The sequence below is a fragment of the Fonticula alba genome, assembly GCF_000388065.1.
Source record: "Fonticula alba strain ATCC 38817 unplaced genomic scaffold supercont2.2, whole genome shotgun sequence".
NCBI lineage: Eukaryota > Rotosphaerida > Fonticulaceae > Fonticula > Fonticula alba.
In genome coordinates this window covers 2,402,489-2,417,563 of record NW_009242972.1, presented here as the reverse complement: position 1 = coordinate 2,417,563, position 15,075 = coordinate 2,402,489, and the positions used below count along the sequence as shown (strand labels likewise).

The following is a 15,075-nucleotide window of genomic DNA, read 5'->3' as shown; positions in this document are numbered from 1 at the left end:
GGGGGGGAGGATCAGCGCACGCACCGCCGGGCCTGGGTGAGGGCATTCCGTGCCTCAGCTAGATCCTGCTGCAGCTGGGCAATCTGCTCATCCTTGCGGGCGACATCGGGGTTGTCGCTGGACAGCTTCTGCACATCAGCCTCCAGACTGCTGATGCGGCTTTCGGCCACTGCGAGCTTGTCCTGGAGCTTATCGCGCTCATTCTACAGAGGGAGGGTTGGCGTTAGAGAGGGCCCGGAGAGCGGAGGAAGATGAAAAGGCAGAAGAGAATGAGGGTGCACGGGGACCGGAGAGAAAAAAAGGAGGAAGAAAGAGCCCGAGAAGCCGTGGTGTGCGGGCGTGCTCGTGCAGCTGTGAACGAACCCGAAGTGTCTCAAGCTGTGCATCAGATGAGGCAATATCCTCATTGAGGCCGGTGATGGTGGCGTACGCGCGGCTGTGGTCCTTCTCAGCGTCGGCGCGGACCTCCGCCACGCGGACCTCGGCTGCCAGAGAGGAGGCAGGGACAAGGCACCATGTTAGTTGGAGATAAATTGCAGGAGGAGAAGGGAGACAAGAGGAAAGAGGCCACGGAGGGGCAATAGGCCGAGCAGAAGGAAGAGCAGGAAGAAAGAAAGGACAGGAGAAAGAGGATCCCCCCCCCCCCCCCGTCCGCCCATGGCCCGAATACGCACCCTCCTCCTCCAACTCGGAGATAACACGGTTGGCATGCACGCGCAGCGGCCGGGCCCAGATGTGGTCCGCCCGCAGGGCCAGCTGCATCATCACCAGGGTGTACAGGGAAGGATCAGCGGCCTTGACGCTGTTGACCAGCTGGTCCACAACCTTCTTGGTGTTCTCCACAATATGGTCCAAGGAGAAGTCCTGCGGGCGTGTGCGGAACAGTACACGTAAGCATATGTATAAACACATACATACATACATATATATATATGTGTGTGTGTGTGTGAGTTTGCGAGTTTGTGCGTGTGTGCATGGCGAGGCGAGCAAAAGGAGGCAAGGCGGGCAGGGGCAATCGACCGAGGGCAGGGGCTGCCGGCATGTGGGAGGCCGGGCAAGGACGAAGAGGGGGGGGGGGAAGAAAGCGGCGAAAGGATGACAAAGACCCGGCGGACCCCCTGCGGGCAGCCTGGTGACGCACTTCCGAGTCACTATCCAACAGGCTGGTGACCTTGCTGACCAGGCGGTCGACCATGGCCTCGGCACGCGACTCGTTGCGGCTCTGGGCAATGTGCAGGGCCTCGGCCGCGCGCTTGGTAATGTGCTGCTCCAGCTTGTCGGAGCACACCTTGGCCGCGGGAGCCGAGGATGAGGTGAGCGGATTCGACTGGAAGACGAAGAAGGCGCGCTCGCGCAGACCAGCCAGGCTGGCCTCGCTGATGAGCGGGGTGTTGGTCGAGTCCAGCGGCGCCTGGGAGTCCTTCCGAAGAAGGGCATCGAGGCTGTCTCCCCAGCCGGCGTTCGGTCGGTCCCGGGTAGCTCCTTTCACTTCCTCTTGCTCCTTCTCCCTGATATTCCCTTGTTCTGCTTCGCCCCCTTTCCTCCCGGCCCTTTTCTCGAGCCTGGCCACAACGGGCGCGCGCGCGCGCATCCATGCGTCCACACGCCTGCATCGAGGAACAAAATAACACCGCGATCGGGGAAACGGCACGCACTCATCGTCATAGGCCTGAATGGCCTGGGACAGGGCGCGATTACACTCGTTCTCGCACACCTCATCCCAGGCAGATCCGATGGCCGGCGCGGCACCAGCATTCAGCGCGTCGCAGTACGCCTCGGCCAGGGTTGAAAGCACTGAGCAGGGGGCCGAGAAAAGCAAGTCAGACAGCGTGCACCATGATGTGCCGGTACATGCGCGCAGCCACGTCCACAAATGGACCAAACGCACTGGGGCCGGTGACACCCGAGCCATTGACCTGCTTCGGGGAGAGGTGGCTCCACACGAAGGCCTTCATCTGCTCCACGTCACTGATGAACTCCGGCCGAAGGTTGAGCCCGGCGAGCCCGGCTCCGGCGGCAGATAGGGCCTCGGAGATGGCCTGGAGGTCCTCCTCATCATGCGCCGGCCGGCGCATGGTCAGGCAGGAGCTGTCCGACAGGCAGGAGGGTGAGTGGGCCGTGCGTGTGCGTGTGCGTGTGCGTGTGCGTGCGCGTGTCTGCGGATGGGGGAGAGTCCAGGGAGCGGCGATATCAAGCCAGGGGAAAGACGCACCGCTCCTTGAAGGCACCAGTGATGGCAGTCCGGATGACATTTCGCGAGCGGGTGCGGTCGGAATCGCCCTGTGCCAGTCGGGTGGCAGGGAGGTGGTCAGAGAGGGATTTGACAGGAGGAATCCATGGAGACGAGGGCAGCGCCAATGCCCGCGCCGAGGCCGCGTACCTGGATCGGAGCCAGAGCACGCTCGAGGTATTCATTGGTGGTGAGGCGCTCCCCGCCAGCTTCCAGCTCGAGGCTGAAGTCGCGCGCCAGCCAGAGAAAGCGCGGGAAATACATGGCCAGCCGGCGTTGGCGACGCTGCGGACACCACAGACGCAGGAGTGTCAGTCCCGAGGCAGACGGGGAGCCTCAGCAGCAGGGGCGGCACCATGCGAGCCAGAACACTCGTAACGTACGCGCTCATCGAAGGAGACCTCGCTGCCGGATCCGGCACCAACGGCCGTCTGGACCGAGGTCTCGGGCTCGGTGGAGTTCACCCGAACGGCCCGGGCCACCGCCGTGGCCGCAGCCAGCGAGCTAAGCGCGTCGTCATCGATCGGGCCCGAGGCATTGTAGATGAGGAAGGATGACAGCAGGGTGGCCAGGGCGAAGAGCTTGGCATCGTAGGAGGCCGACTTGGTGTAGGATGACAGGCCCTGTGGGTATGGGTTTTTTTTTTCACGTCGTCAGATGAGGTGGTCCCAGTCAGCATGGCTGTCCATTGGACACCACACACACATGCAGGGGGGAAGCACGCTCGGGGTACGCACCTCAGTGTCAAGCAGCAGGCACATGCCACCAGTTTCGGGGTTCCGCGCGAATTGCATCCAAATGCCGGAAGTGCAGGGCTCTGTCATTTCGGTGGTGTATGAAGACCCGGGGGGGGGGGGGGGGGAGGGGGTCAGCGAAGCTCCCCAGATGGACAGGGCGACAGGGGGAGAAGGTGGGCGAGGGAAAAGACCCGAGGAGGGGGCACAAGCATGCATGTCAAGAGGCGTACCGATGGTTGCACCAACCGGGAAGCCGCCGCGATCGATTCCAGAGAGCTGGTTCATGATGAAGCTCTTGCCCGTGCGGTACACACCGGTGATGGCAATGACCGGCAGCGGCTGGCTGGAGGCATACTGAGCCAGCAACTCAATGGCATCTTCCTCCACGCGGAAGCTTGGTGCGGTGGGGGGCAGGGGAGACAGGCAAGTTAGCATTGGATGGCACATATACATCCGGGGGGGGGGGGGGGGGCGAAAAAGAAAGAGGCAGCCCACGCACTGGGTGTCGCCAGAGTCGTCATCATCCCCCTGAGGGTGAGCGGAGATCAGGAGGACGGGAGTGGTGGGGTAGTCATCGTCAAGGCTGCCAACCATGGTGGATGCGGTCTGGGAGCGAGGGGCAAAACCGATGGTGGTGGCGGCGGGGCGCGCGCGCGTGTGTGTGTGTGTGTGTATGTGTGAGAGAGTGCACGGGCGGCAGGCGAGGGGGAGGCGAGGGGGGATGAGGAGGGTACCAGCACAGTACCCCCTCGCCACGGCCGCCTTTGGACGTCGGCCACGAGAGCTCCCCGAGCCGGCTTTGGGGACCCCTCGGGCCGGGTGGACGGGGGAAGGAGCTACCTTGTCCGGTCGATCTGCCCTCCGCGCCGTGTGTCAATCGATCGCCGGCTGGCCAAGAGGCCCCCGGTCAGCCTGCCGATGCGCGATATCGGGGGCGCGGGTGTGGGTAGGAGGGGGGGGGGGGGGGCGGGGATGTCTCGTTGCACAACGGTGGCCGGGCTGACCGGCCTCGCCGCCCAGGTGGGAGGGTCATTTGCGGCGCGGTCGTCCTGGGCGGGTGTGAGCCCACCGGACAAGGGCTCACCCTGGGCGCCGAAGGAAAAAAAAAAGGGGCCATTCCAACCGTGGGAGGACCCGGAGAAAAAGGGCGGGAAGCACTCCGGAAGTCGGGCCGGGCACTGGCGACAATCCATGGCCACAAATTCCTCCGGCAATTCCTGATCGGCGCGGGGGGAGGGGCACAAACACACGGCCCGGGGCACTCTTCCACCCTCCGGGACCCATCCCCGGCCCGCGCGTGTGTGTGTGTGTGCATGTGTGTGTGGGGGGGGGGGGGGGGGGGGGCGAGAGAAAACAGCGCACAGGTCCGGCCTCGAAGCCGCCCGGAAAGTTGGCACCAAACCCCCCGTCCGTTGTCTCACAGCGCCAAGACCAAAAATGCGGCGAAAGGAAGAAAAAAAAAAAAGAGCAGGGGAGGGGCCCGAGACGGAGACACATTTCGCATGGGCGTGCGCGTGTATATTTGTGTGTGCAAAAAAGGAGAGAGAGAGAGAGAGAGAGAGAGAGAAGGAGACATTGGCAGAAGGGCAAACGGAAAAAAGGGGGACCGGGGAGAGAGGCAAGGCAGGAGGGCAGAGCGAGAGAGAGAGAGCACTCTGCCCGAGCCACGAGCCGGCATGCATGTGCCTTTTGTCAGGAGGAGGAGGAGGAGCGGGAGGGGAGCGGGAGCGCGGCCATCCCTCAGATGTAGATGGTATGCACGTCATTGGCGCCAAAGCGGGCGCCGCAGGCTGGGCAGCCGCGCTGCCGCGTGGACACCCGGGTGTCCAGGCACGAGCGACAGAAGCAGTGGAAGCACTGGGTGATGACGGCATTCTTGTCATTACGCATGCATACGCCGCACTTCATCAGAGTTCGGTACGATTGCAGCTCCTTCTTCAGGGAGGACAGCTCGTCCTCATCGTGATGGCCCAGGCCCGACCCTCCGAGGCCGGCCAAGTTTGTGCCAGATGCGCTGGCCAGCGAAGAGGACGCGGCAGCGGCGTTGGCCGCGGCATTGGCCGCCGTCAGGGCCGCCGACAGACCGCGCTCGCGGCGCCGGAGCAGAGTCACCTCCTCATCCAAACGCCGCGCGCGCTGGGCCTCGCGCTCGGACTTGGTCAAGTACTTGTCGATGGAACTCTCAAGCTGCGCGTGTTGCGGCGCCAGGAAGAGCACAGTCAGGAGGCCGTGTACGCGAGAAGGAGCCCAAGCAGACAGTCGGCATGGCGCCGCCCCCCCCCCCCCCCCCCCCCCCCCCCCCCCCCCCCCCAGGGCAAAAGGGCCAGGTCGTGATGGAGAAAAGCAAGGGAAACGGCCAGGCGACCGAACACGCACGAACTGCACCCGGTCGGCATTCTTCTGCTGCTGCGTCGAGTACTCGGTCAGGGTGAGCGCCGTCTCGGCGGCGTGGCGCCGGTGCGCCTCGGTGGCCAAGCGCAAGGCCACCGCTTCGAACTCGAAGCAAGCCAGCTGCTGGCGCATGGACTTCTCCAGAGACTCGGCCTTGCGCATGTGCTCCTCCACCGTGCGCGCCACGCGGTCCAGCGGGGCCACCTTGGCATACAGGAGCTCGCGCGTCCGGTTGATGGAGGTCATCTGCTGCTGCGAGCGGATCTTGTCATTGTAAAGCCGGTTGTTGGCATCATCCAGCTCGGACATATTCCCCAGCAGGCTGCGCTGCCGCTCCTGCAGGGCCTGATACGCGGCGGCCAGCTGCGACAGCTCCTGCAGCAGATCCCCATCCAGCCCGGGCAGGGCCGAGACCGAGCCGCCGCTCCCGAGCCCGGCCCCCGAAGAGGAGGACGTCCCATCCTCGGACTTGACGCTCGAACCGCGGGCCACCTCCCCGAGCACCTCGCTCGCGGCCAGGGACGCCTGCAGCGTGGTGGCCAGTTCCCGGGTGGAAACCGGCTCACTTTGGCACAGCCGCGACACGACCCGCGTCAGCATGGTATTCACATGGGCCAGGGACTCGGCCAGCTCCCCCTGTTGGGCCGACGAATTCTCGGCCGACTGGGCCCGGGACTTTTGGGCCTCCAGCAGCCCGCGCAGGTGATCGCGCTCCACCCGCAGCCGGAGGGACTCCTTCTCGATGGAGCGGATTTCATGCTTCAGCGCCTCCCGGCGCTCGAGCTCATCATGCGCGAAGCGCTCATTGTGCTCGCGGCGCTTGGCCTGCACATCGTTCTCCGATGCCAGGGCCGTGGCCAGGGCATTGCGTGCCTCGGTGGCGTGCGCCGCCAGCACGGCCGCATGCGCCGCCAGCCGCCGGTACGTCGGGGTGGCGGTGATGACATCGTCCGGCAGCTCGGCCAGATCCGCCTGCAGCTTCACCTGCATGCGCTGGAGATCCAGCTTCTCGCTGCGCAGCTGCTCCGCCTCGGCCAGGCGCAAATCGGCCAGTTCGCGCGCGGCGGCCAGCTCCTCCGAAGCCTGCAATGCGGCGCCGGCGTCGACGGCCGCCCCGGCCGCCGGGGCTCCGCCAGCGCCAGATGCCCCATTGGTGGTGACAGCGCTGCCGGCCCCGGGGGTGGCATTGGCGGCCGTCGGGTCGCCGGTCGGCGATCCGGCCGGGCCGGGCCCGCCGACGGGGACCTCCGGCTGGCCGGAGGCCACGGCCAGGGCCGCAGCCGAGGCCGCCACGGCCCCGGCCTCACCCAAGGCCCCGGCCTTGAGGGATTGCTCCAGGCGAGCTACCCGCCGGGAAGTTAGCTCCACCTGGTCCCGCGCGTCCTCGTACTTGGACAGGGCCGTGCGGGCCTGGAAGCGGGAGAAGTGCGCATCGGCCGCGGCCATCGACATGGCGGCCAGGGTGGTGCGCTGGCGGGCGGTCAATTCGGCGATCAGGGTATCCGCCGCAGAGGGGGCCGGCCCGGCGGTGAAGCTGCCTCGCCCGGCCTGCAGCAGCAGATCCGAGAGCCGGCGCCACGGGGTCAGCAGCTGCTCCCGGTGATCCGGCAGCAGAGCAGTCTCAGGCTGGAGCGGGTCCGCCAGCCCGGGCAGCCCGAGAATGCTGTCCCCGAGTTTCCCCGACCCGGAAGCCCCCGGCTGGGCGTCATTTTCGTCATCGTCACCGTCGTCAGCCGACCCGATGCCCGACTGCCGAGCGATGAGTCGCCGGGCCTCTTCGCGCTGCTCCGCCGAGAAGGGAATCACCGGCCCCAGGAGGGCATCAAGCATCGAGGGGACTGGTGGGGCGTCAGTACGGACGAGGCGAGCCCAGCGGCGAGGCCGGTTACAGGGCCGGCAATGCGGGGCGGCGGTGGCGTACGTTGAGAGATAGCTTGGAAGCTCTGAAGGGCACTGGACGAGACGGAAGTCGAGTCGGAGAGGAACTGCGACAGCTGGAGGATAATGGTGTTGACGTCGGAGATGGACTGCGCGTCGTGTGTGTGTGTGTGTGTGTGTGTGTGTGTGTGTGTGTGAGTGCAGGAGCCCGAGGACCGAAGTGTTGGGGGAAAAATGCTTCGGAGCCCAGCCGAGTCGGCTTCGAGACAGATGCGGTGAGCGCGCGCACGCACCTGCTTCCATGCGGCGTCAATGCTGGCCAGCGTACGCGCAGATTCGGCGGCAGATAGCTCGGACAGCCGGGCGCGGCGCTCGGCCTCCACGCGCAGTGCCCGCTCCGCATGTAGCTGGCGGAAGAGCGAGTCCCGCTGCCAGGAGAGCGTAACCGTCTGGATCTACATGGGTGCATGGATGGTGTGCGTCAGTTGGTGGCCAATGCGACGGGGAGACAGGGCGATGGACAGAGGCGAACCTGCGTCAGGGACTCATCCACCTGGGTGGGCTCGCGCGGGATGTCGGCCACAGGCAGGGTGGCGGCGCGTTTGCCGGGAGGATTGTCCGCTGCTCGGGCGGGGTCCGGCTGGCGCTTCCGCGACGGTGACGACGTCGCCGGGTCGGCGGCCATGGTGGGGCTAGAAAAGGGGGCGCACGATCCAGCGAAGCGGACAGGCAGGAGGGCGAGCGAAGGGAGGGAGGGAGGGAGGCAGGGAGGAGGGGCGGGAGAGAGGTACAGGTGTAGGTGCGAGACGAGGGACAAAATGGCACGGCTGGCGAGATAGGGGGAGGGGATATACCGCGAGCCCGGGGCTCGCCCCGGACAGCCCAGCGCCCGGCCCCTGAAAAGACGGCCGACCACCGCGGACCGGCCTGCCCTGGCGGGGAGGTTCCCGCTGCCTCCCGCGGAGAGCGCGCCTCACCGGCCCCCATGCCCGAGAGGCGCTTCGTGCGCACACACGCACACAGGCCGGCATTCGCCGCCTGGATGCGGCACCGGCGCCGAGCGGCACCCACGAACAAGGGCCAATCGCCGGCACCAACGGGCACCAACAGGCCACCCACACGCATATGTGCCCACGCACATGCAAACACGGCACGCCCCCCGGGAGCCGGGAGGCCGGTGCGTAGGTGGCAAATGCGTAGACATCACGTGCCCAGGACCCATAGAACGGAGGTGCTGGTCATTCATATGCCCACGGATGGACAGGTGTGTAGATTCTATTCCGCCAGAGCGGGGCGCCAGGACAAGGGAGGGGGGGGGGGGGGGGAGAAAGAGAGGGAGGGAACAAAGAGGGGAAGAGTGCGGAGGATGGGCGGCCGCGGGCATGTGGGGCTGCCGGCCACCCTCGCCCTTGCCCCCCCTTCATCGGGGCCCCGGCTCCTTAGAAGGGCTGGTAGGGGTCGGCCGTTCCAGGGAGAAGGGGCTCGGCCGCGGTGCCGGCCGAGGGGTGTGGACCGACGCCGGCCGCGGCCGCGGCAGCCGCCTGCCGCGAGATGTTTTGGCTGTTGGCCAGGGCCTGTTGTTCGATGCGCTTGGCGATGCCCTCCAGGAGTTGGGACCGACCAACCGGGTCGGTTTCCTCGGCCAACTCCAGCCAGTCGTATGGCTGGAAGTGATGCACCAGTGGCCGCATGATGTCGTACTCCTGCTGCGAGAGGGGCAGCTCGGCAGGGACATCCTCCGGCAGGGCCGGAGTGCGCAGGGTGCCCCGCCGGCTGCGTGAGGCCCCCCCACCGGGGACCCCACCGGCCAGCCCGCCGGAAGCCCCGGCCGGCCGGGAGCCAGCGCCGCCACCGCCGGTTGTGGTGGCCGCGGTGGCTGCGGCCGCGGCCGCCACCGCCGTCGGGCCCAGGTACGTCCCCTCGTCCTCATCGAAATAGTCGTCATTGTCGTCGAAGCGCAGATCCTGGTCGGCCCCGGAGTAGGAAGATCCACCGAACTTCCCATGGAAGGTTTCCTCCTCGCCGAAGAGCGGACTGCTAAAGCGATTGGCCGTGGTGGCGATGGAGGCAATGTACTCGGCCGTGACCAGCGGGTGAATGGCGTCCACGTGGGTGGCCTGGCCGTTCGGGCCGCCGTCCATCAGGCTGGCAGCATCCTCGGAGTCGGTCTTGCGCTTGCGCAGGCAAATCCAAATGACCAGAGCCATGATCATCAGCAGGATGACCGACAGGGGGATGATGAAGATGAGGAAGTCCACCAGGGCTGAAGGGTGCGTGCGTGCGTGCGTGCGTGCGTGCGTGCGTGCGTGGAGAGGGTCAGGATGCGCGAAGGACGAGGGAGGGAGAGGGGGGGGGGCGGAGGTAGCATCGCCTGGCCAATTGGGCACGCACTCAGGGGAGTAGGCTCCAGGATGAAGAAGGAGCTCCGGCAGCCGGTGGCACCGGCCGAGCACTGGCATGTCCCGGCGTCGCTGCAATACCAATCGGACACCACGCCAGCGAAGCAGGCGTAAATCGAGTCACAGGCAACGGGCTCTACGACGGGGCACACGGAGGAGGGCGACAGGGTAAGCAGCAGGACCACAAAGGGATCAGGCGGAGAGCCGCGCGCGTGTGCATGTGTGTCCATGCGCGAGAGAAGGCGGTGTGGCCGCGCACCCATGAAACGGTAGCTGATTTCCAACTCGGACACGGTGCGGTTGGACCGGCCATGGAAGTTGATGGTCAGGGCCTTGGCATTCACGTAGAAGGTCTCCGTGTTGGCCGACATGACAGCATAGTTGATCTGGCGACCCAGGTGATTGGAGAAGAGGATAATGTCGCTTTGCTGTTGGGGGGGGGGACGAGGGAGAGACAAATGGCGAGGGGATAAGTGGACAGGACAAGGGCGGCCAGCACCCGAGAGAGAGAGAGAGAGAGGGAGAGATAGAGAGAGAGGGAGGCGCATGGAGTCGTCAGTCGAGGCCTGGCAGCGGAAAAGAAAGAAAGGACGACCGCCCGCCTCCCTCCCCGGCCGTGCACATCCGCCGGAGATGCAGGCAGAGTCACCGGCACGCACCTGGAGCTCGGTCGTCCGGACAATGACCTCCACGGCCCCATGGTAGAAGGGCGGCTCAATAGTGAGCGAGCAGAAGCTGTTGGGGGGAAGGGTGCGCGAGGTGAAGATCCGCCCGGCCGAGGCCGATGTCCTGCCCTCGGTGAGCACCGGGGGCGAGGCACCTCTCAGGACATCGACCTCCCCATGGCCAGAGCCGGAATGGCCCTGCTCCGGTGGCGCGCCGCCAGCGGGGGTGAAGCAGTCGAACAGGAAGTCATCCTCGCTGATCAGCCGGCAGACACCCGGATCATCGCCAGGCAGGGTGGGATTCACCGAGACACCGGCCTCGGCCAGAGCCGCCAGTCCGATGGGCGTGGTGCCGCCGGAGGTGTCGCAGAAGTACCCCTCGCGACAGGGGCGCGTGGTGTCACAGTATGTCGCTGGGGCGTGGGTGGGGGAAGTAGAGCATGAGGCGAGGTCAGAGGAGCTGCCAGCCATGGGAGTAGGATGGGGGGCGAGGGGGGGGGGGGGGGAAGAGGAACAAGGGCAACGGTGGGGGGCAGGGCAAAATAAAAGACATACGCAGGGCGGTGAAACGCAGGGAGAAGCCCGTGTCATTCAGGGACTTCTGGGGCGAGTGGTATTCCACATAGATGGCGGAGGTACGCAGATCGAGGCGACCCATGGGCGCGGTCAAGCCGGACTTGGGGTTGAACTCGTAGATAATGTCCGCAGGGTCGGTGCTGGCCACCAGGCCGCTGAAGACCACGAAGGTCGCTTCACCGGCCTGCGGGCATTCCGGTGGATGGGCGAGCAAGACGGAGAGGGAGAGGGAGAAGAGGCGGGGCGACAGCGGCGGCGATAGAAACGGCGACCGGTGGAAGGGTCAGCTCCGAGTTGCAGGCATGGGGGCGGGGGCAGGACATGATGAGATCCGTGAGATGTGTACCGGGTCCAGGCCGAAGGTCTCGAACTCCATGTGCAGGTCGTGCAGGTCCTCGCGGCTGATGGTGAAATTGCACGAGTATGAGGCGCTGGTGGTCCGGACGCGACCACTGTACCCGGTGAGGGCCAGTTCATGGGCATGCAGCCCCGGGCAGATGAGATCCTCGATGGTCGGTGGCCCGGAGGGAGGCGGCGGCATGAGGGCAGGCTCGTCTGGTGGGAGCAGGCGCCCCGGCGTCAGTGAGGGGCAGGGGTGAATGGGAGAGGGGCGGGGGGGGGGGGGGGGGGGGAAAGGGAGGGAGGGCGACCAATCGGGCGTGAGAAGGGCCTGCCTGCGCCAGGTGGGATGTTTTGTCCACGTACTCTGGGCAAAAGCCCGCGCCAGGGGATTCCGCGAGGGAACAATGGACGTCAGCTCCGATGCCGATGGCCGTGGCATGGACCGGGCGGTGGCCGAGACGGCCAGGAAGGCGGCCGCACCGGCGAGCCCCAGCAGGAGCCGACCGAGCAGCCTCACGCTGGTGCCAGGCATCGCGGACTCGAGAAGATGGGGGGGGGAGTCAAGAGGGGGGTGCCTGATGGAGCACAGAGAGGCCGGGGGCGAGGCAACGGGTGGGGTGGGGTGGGGGAGTGATTTGGAGGAGGAGGGGGGAGAGGACAAGGGCAGAGAGGGTGGAGGATGGGGAGGCAGGGGGGGGGGGGGAGGAAGGATGGTACATATCGGCAAGGCCCGACCATACTTGAAGAGGGACTTGGAAAAATGCCGTCCCGCCAGACGTGCGCGGTGGTCGCACCGGGAGGGGGGGGGGCGGGGCGGAATCTTCCCCGAGACTGCACCAGCCCCCGGTCCCGGCCAGCCTGAGTGGCGGATCTTGGACCGCGCGCGGCCCCACTCCTCCCCCCCCATATGCGGGGATGTGTTCCCCCGCGCATCTTGGCTTGGGCCGAGCGCGGAGAGGGCCTTTTCAGTGGGCTTTCCCCGGGGCGGGGACCTCGCGGACGGGGATCCCCGCCCCGTCCTTTGGCCTCCCCCATCCCCCCCCTCCCCCGCGGGGGAGCCCAGCGGGCGGGGTTGGGGGACACAGATCACCCGCGCCCGAGGGGCCCGCACACACGCATGCGCGGGCGATCTCCCCCGGCTAGCTGGCTGCGGGCCACACAAAAACAATAACAACAGGCGTGATAGTTCCGTGGATCGTCCGCGGTTGGCCCGTGCGGCGGCCCCGGCCGGCCCGCCGCACGCGGAGACCGCATTTCTCGACTCCCGACACGGCGAACAGCCAGCCCCGGACACCCGTTGCCTGGACATCCGGTCCCGGGCGTCTTGCCTGACGCATTGGCTTGCGGGGGAAGGGGGGGGGGGGGGGGGGGGGGGGGGGGAGCGACCCGCGTCTGCCCTTGCATGCCAGGGGGCCCCCCCGGCATACCCGCGCAGATCCCCCGGGGCAACTGGGGGCCCCCCCCCCCCCCCCCCCCCCCCCCCCAGCTGCTATTTGCCCCCTGTGCTCACACACTCGCCATCGGGGGAAGGGCGGCGAGCGGACCTCAATTAGACCCAGCCGGTCGATTGGCACGCGCGCGCGCGCGCACACACGCACACACACACCGGGGACACCCACCAGGGGCGAAATCCCGGCCTCTAGTCCTCAGAACCCAGGTGCTGATGTCGCCGCACCACCAATCCGGGCCTCGGGCAATTCCCCCGGGCGCGGCGGCACCCGGAGGCCGGCGCCTCGGCGCCTCCTCTCCCCCTTGCCTTTTTTCCCCCCCCCCCCCCCCCTCCCCCCCCCGCTTTCCCTCGCCCCTCTCGCCCCTCCCTCACCGACGCCTGGCACCAGCACCCCCTGGGCGCGACGCGCGTATGCTGCTGCCTTGCAACTCGACCCGCCACGGCCGTGGCATCTTGCCGTCTATATTTTGCTCAGGCGCCCGAGCCGCCAGCCAGGCCGACGACCTCCCCGTGCGATTCGTGGACAATGCGCGAGAGGACCGCCCGGTGCATACGGTCCAGCGAGGTTTCCAAATGTTCCGGATCCACCTCAATGTGGATGACGCCATCCAGGCAGGGGGTGCTGCGGGGGCACCACCCTCGGCAGCAGCCGCAGGGGGCATCGGTCGGGCTCGACAGCGAGCCGGCCGGCAGCTCGTCCTCCACATCCAGCAAGCAGTCCAACAGCATCTGGCGCTGGATGACCCGGGCCGCGTGGAGCTTCTGGTCCGACTCGCCAGGGCCCAGGCTCGCCTCGCCTCCCTGCTGGGCAAACAGCCGGACCAGGCGCTCGAGATCCGCGTCAGTCCGAGACCGGGACCGAGATCGGGCGTCGGCCATGGCACGCGCATGCCGACGCGGGCACTCCACCGTCAGGAGGAAGCGCACCAAGATCAACTGCGACGCCAGGGCATCCGGCTGCTCGTGCGGGTCATGCACCTCGAAGGAGAGTGGAGCCTCGGACCGCTCGGCCCCAGTGGGACCATCACCCGAGGCCGAGGCCGAGGCCGGCCCCAGCATCCCGCTGCCGGAGGGCCCTCCGACCGAGGGTGGCCTTGCTGCTGTTGCTGCTGCCGCTGCCGCCGCCGCCGCTGCTGCCGCCGCCAAAGCCACGGACGATCCGCCGGCCATCGGAGAGCCGTCTGCCACATCGAGGGGCTGGCAAATGTTCAAGCCTGAGGCAAAGGCCTCGGCCGGCGAGCACCCAGCCGGGTCCGGCCGGCCGCAGCCACAACACCGCCCGCCCGCACACGGGCGCAGAGATGCCGTCACCTCGGCCATGTCCAAGTGGTCGCTGCACCAGAAGCAGTCCGCCTGGCCGGACGAGCAGCAGGCCTCCGGCCGGAATTCCGCCCGGACTCGAGCCGGCACCCGCGGACCAATCCTTCCGACCCCCGGCAGCCGGGCCGGCAGCGTCCCGGGGTTCAAGTGGCGATGGCCAGGCAACTGCCCGCCCGGCCCCGGGACAGCGTACACCGCCGGCCGGACATGGTGCCCCTCAATGACAATGTTCTTCCCCTCGGCCAGGCACTTGCGAAGCTCGGCCACGATCCCCCGGTGGACAAGGGTGGCCTCGGCCTGGTACAGGCGCAGGACACCGGCACAGCCGCCCTCGGCCGGGCCGAGCCCCGGATCCCCGGCCAGGCGCCGGAGCGCCGCATCTTCGCTGTCGGGCAAGTCCTCCGCCAGGAAGCTCAGCACCTCCAGCATCAGGTCCGTATGCAGGACGGTCGGCAAGTTGAGGCGTTCCGACAGCTGGGTTGAGAGGGAGGTTTTGCCGGTGCTCGGGGCGCCGCCCACGAGCAAGACCAGCGGGATGCGCCGGCGGTAGAGCCTTGCTCAGCGGGGGGGGGGGGGGGGGGGGGGGGGGGGGGGGGGGGGGAGCGGAGGAGGACGGAGGGGATGCGGGGGAGGAGGAATGCGCGCGTGCGTGTCAGGGAGGAGCCGGGGGCGCTGACGGCGCAAAGAGGAAGGGGGAGAGGGCGTACATGATCATGCATCGGTACAGCTCTTGCAAGCAGGGGGAGCGATAGCCAAAGCGCGCCATCTCGGCAAAGAGAAGCGCCTCCAAATCGGCCTGGAGGAGAGGACCAGCGCGCCGGACCCGGCGAACACCGCGCTCCACGGCGCCGGAAATCCGGATCGCATGGTCGGGATTGATCTGCACCAGGAGGGGATGGCCAGGTCAGTGCTGGCCGTGGGGAGAGCCGGGCGAGGAGAGCGGGAGACAGAAAGTGCTGAGGCTGGGTGTCGACCACCGGGCGCACCTGGATCGATGTCAAGATCCGCGCGAGGATGAAGCGCGAGAGGACATAGTTCTTTTCCAGCATGCGGGAAGAACGCCGTGTCTCCATCGGCCTGGGGGGGG

At 67.3% G+C, this 15,075-nt stretch overlaps 4 protein-coding genes across 4 annotated transcripts in view; all 4 read right to left on the bottom strand.

Annotated features, from left to right (window-relative positions):
* The window catches only part of H696_01516 (hypothetical protein), a gene marked incomplete at both ends in the record, with an annotated part of 3,752 nt that extends 191 nt beyond the window's left edge, over positions 1-3,561 (bottom strand). Inside the window, 12 exons of the mRNA XM_009495413.1 lie at positions 25-203; positions 364-485; positions 675-864; positions 1,142-1,442; positions 1,656-1,794; positions 1,889-2,088; positions 2,213-2,280; positions 2,381-2,515; positions 2,614-2,853; positions 2,968-3,047; positions 3,198-3,361; positions 3,467-3,561. Coding sequence (XP_009493688.1) covers positions 25-203; positions 364-485; positions 675-864; positions 1,142-1,442; positions 1,656-1,794; positions 1,889-2,088; positions 2,213-2,280; positions 2,381-2,515; positions 2,614-2,853; positions 2,968-3,047; positions 3,198-3,361; positions 3,467-3,561 — 1,913 coding nt within the window. The remainder of the gene's footprint in view (positions 1-24; positions 204-363; positions 486-674; positions 865-1,141; positions 1,443-1,655; positions 1,795-1,888; positions 2,089-2,212; positions 2,281-2,380; positions 2,516-2,613; positions 2,854-2,967; positions 3,048-3,197; positions 3,362-3,466) is intronic.
* Positions 3,562-4,516: 955 nt separating this feature from the next.
* H696_01515 (hypothetical protein) lies at positions 4,517-8,156 on the bottom strand. The gene is made up of 5 exons (XM_009495412.1): positions 7,769-8,156; positions 7,530-7,691; positions 7,280-7,385; positions 5,344-7,196; positions 4,517-5,154 (listed from the first exon to the last, which is right to left on the bottom strand). Exons 1-5 carry the CDS (start codon positions 7,919-7,921, stop codon positions 4,708-4,710), a joined length of 2,721 nt encoding a protein of 906 aa, XP_009493687.1. The 5' UTR covers positions 7,922-8,156; the 3' UTR covers positions 4,517-4,707.
* Positions 8,157-8,545: 389 nt separating this feature from the next.
* On the bottom strand, positions 8,546-11,838 carry H696_01514 (hypothetical protein). Its single transcript, XM_009495411.1, has 7 exons — positions 11,582-11,838; positions 11,223-11,431; positions 10,856-11,060; positions 10,295-10,713; positions 9,895-10,063; positions 9,628-9,771; positions 8,546-9,499 (listed from the first exon to the last, which is right to left on the bottom strand). Exons 1-7 carry the CDS (start codon positions 11,748-11,750, stop codon positions 8,676-8,678), a joined length of 2,139 nt encoding a protein of 712 aa, XP_009493686.1. The 5' UTR covers positions 11,751-11,838; the 3' UTR covers positions 8,546-8,675.
* Positions 11,839-13,139: 1,301 nt separating this feature from the next.
* On the bottom strand, positions 13,140-15,075 carry H696_01513 (hypothetical protein; the record flags this gene model as incomplete). The annotated part of the gene is made up of 3 exons (XM_009495410.1): positions 14,975-15,075; positions 14,696-14,868; positions 13,140-14,541 (listed from the first exon to the last, which is right to left on the bottom strand). Exons 1-3 carry the CDS (start codon positions 15,059-15,061, stop codon positions 13,140-13,142), a joined length of 1,662 nt encoding a protein of 553 aa, XP_009493685.1. The 5' UTR covers positions 15,062-15,075.

Coding starts and splice junctions, on each gene's coding strand:
- H696_01515 (XM_009495412.1), bottom strand. CDS start 7,921: ATGGCCGCCGACCCGGCGACGTCGTCACCGTCGCGGAAGCGCCAGCCG. Junction 7,692..7,768: donor TGGATGAGTCCCTGACGCAG/GTTCGCCTCTGT, acceptor GCACCCATGTAG/ATCCAGACGGTTACGCTCTC. Junction 7,386..7,529: donor TTGACGCCGCATGGAAGCAG/GTGCGTGCGCGC, acceptor CACGACGCGCAG/TCCATCTCCGACGTCAACAC.
- H696_01514 (XM_009495411.1), bottom strand. CDS start 11,750: ATGCCTGGCACCAGCGTGAGGCTGCTCGGTCGGCTCCTGCTGGGGCTC. Junction 11,061..11,222: donor AGACCTTCGGCCTGGACCCG/GTACACATCTCA, acceptor GAATGCCCGCAG/GCCGGTGAAGCGACCTTCGT. Junction 10,064..10,294: donor TCCGGACGACCGAGCTCCAG/GTGCGTGCCGGT, acceptor CCCCCCCAACAG/CAAAGCGACATTATCCTCTT.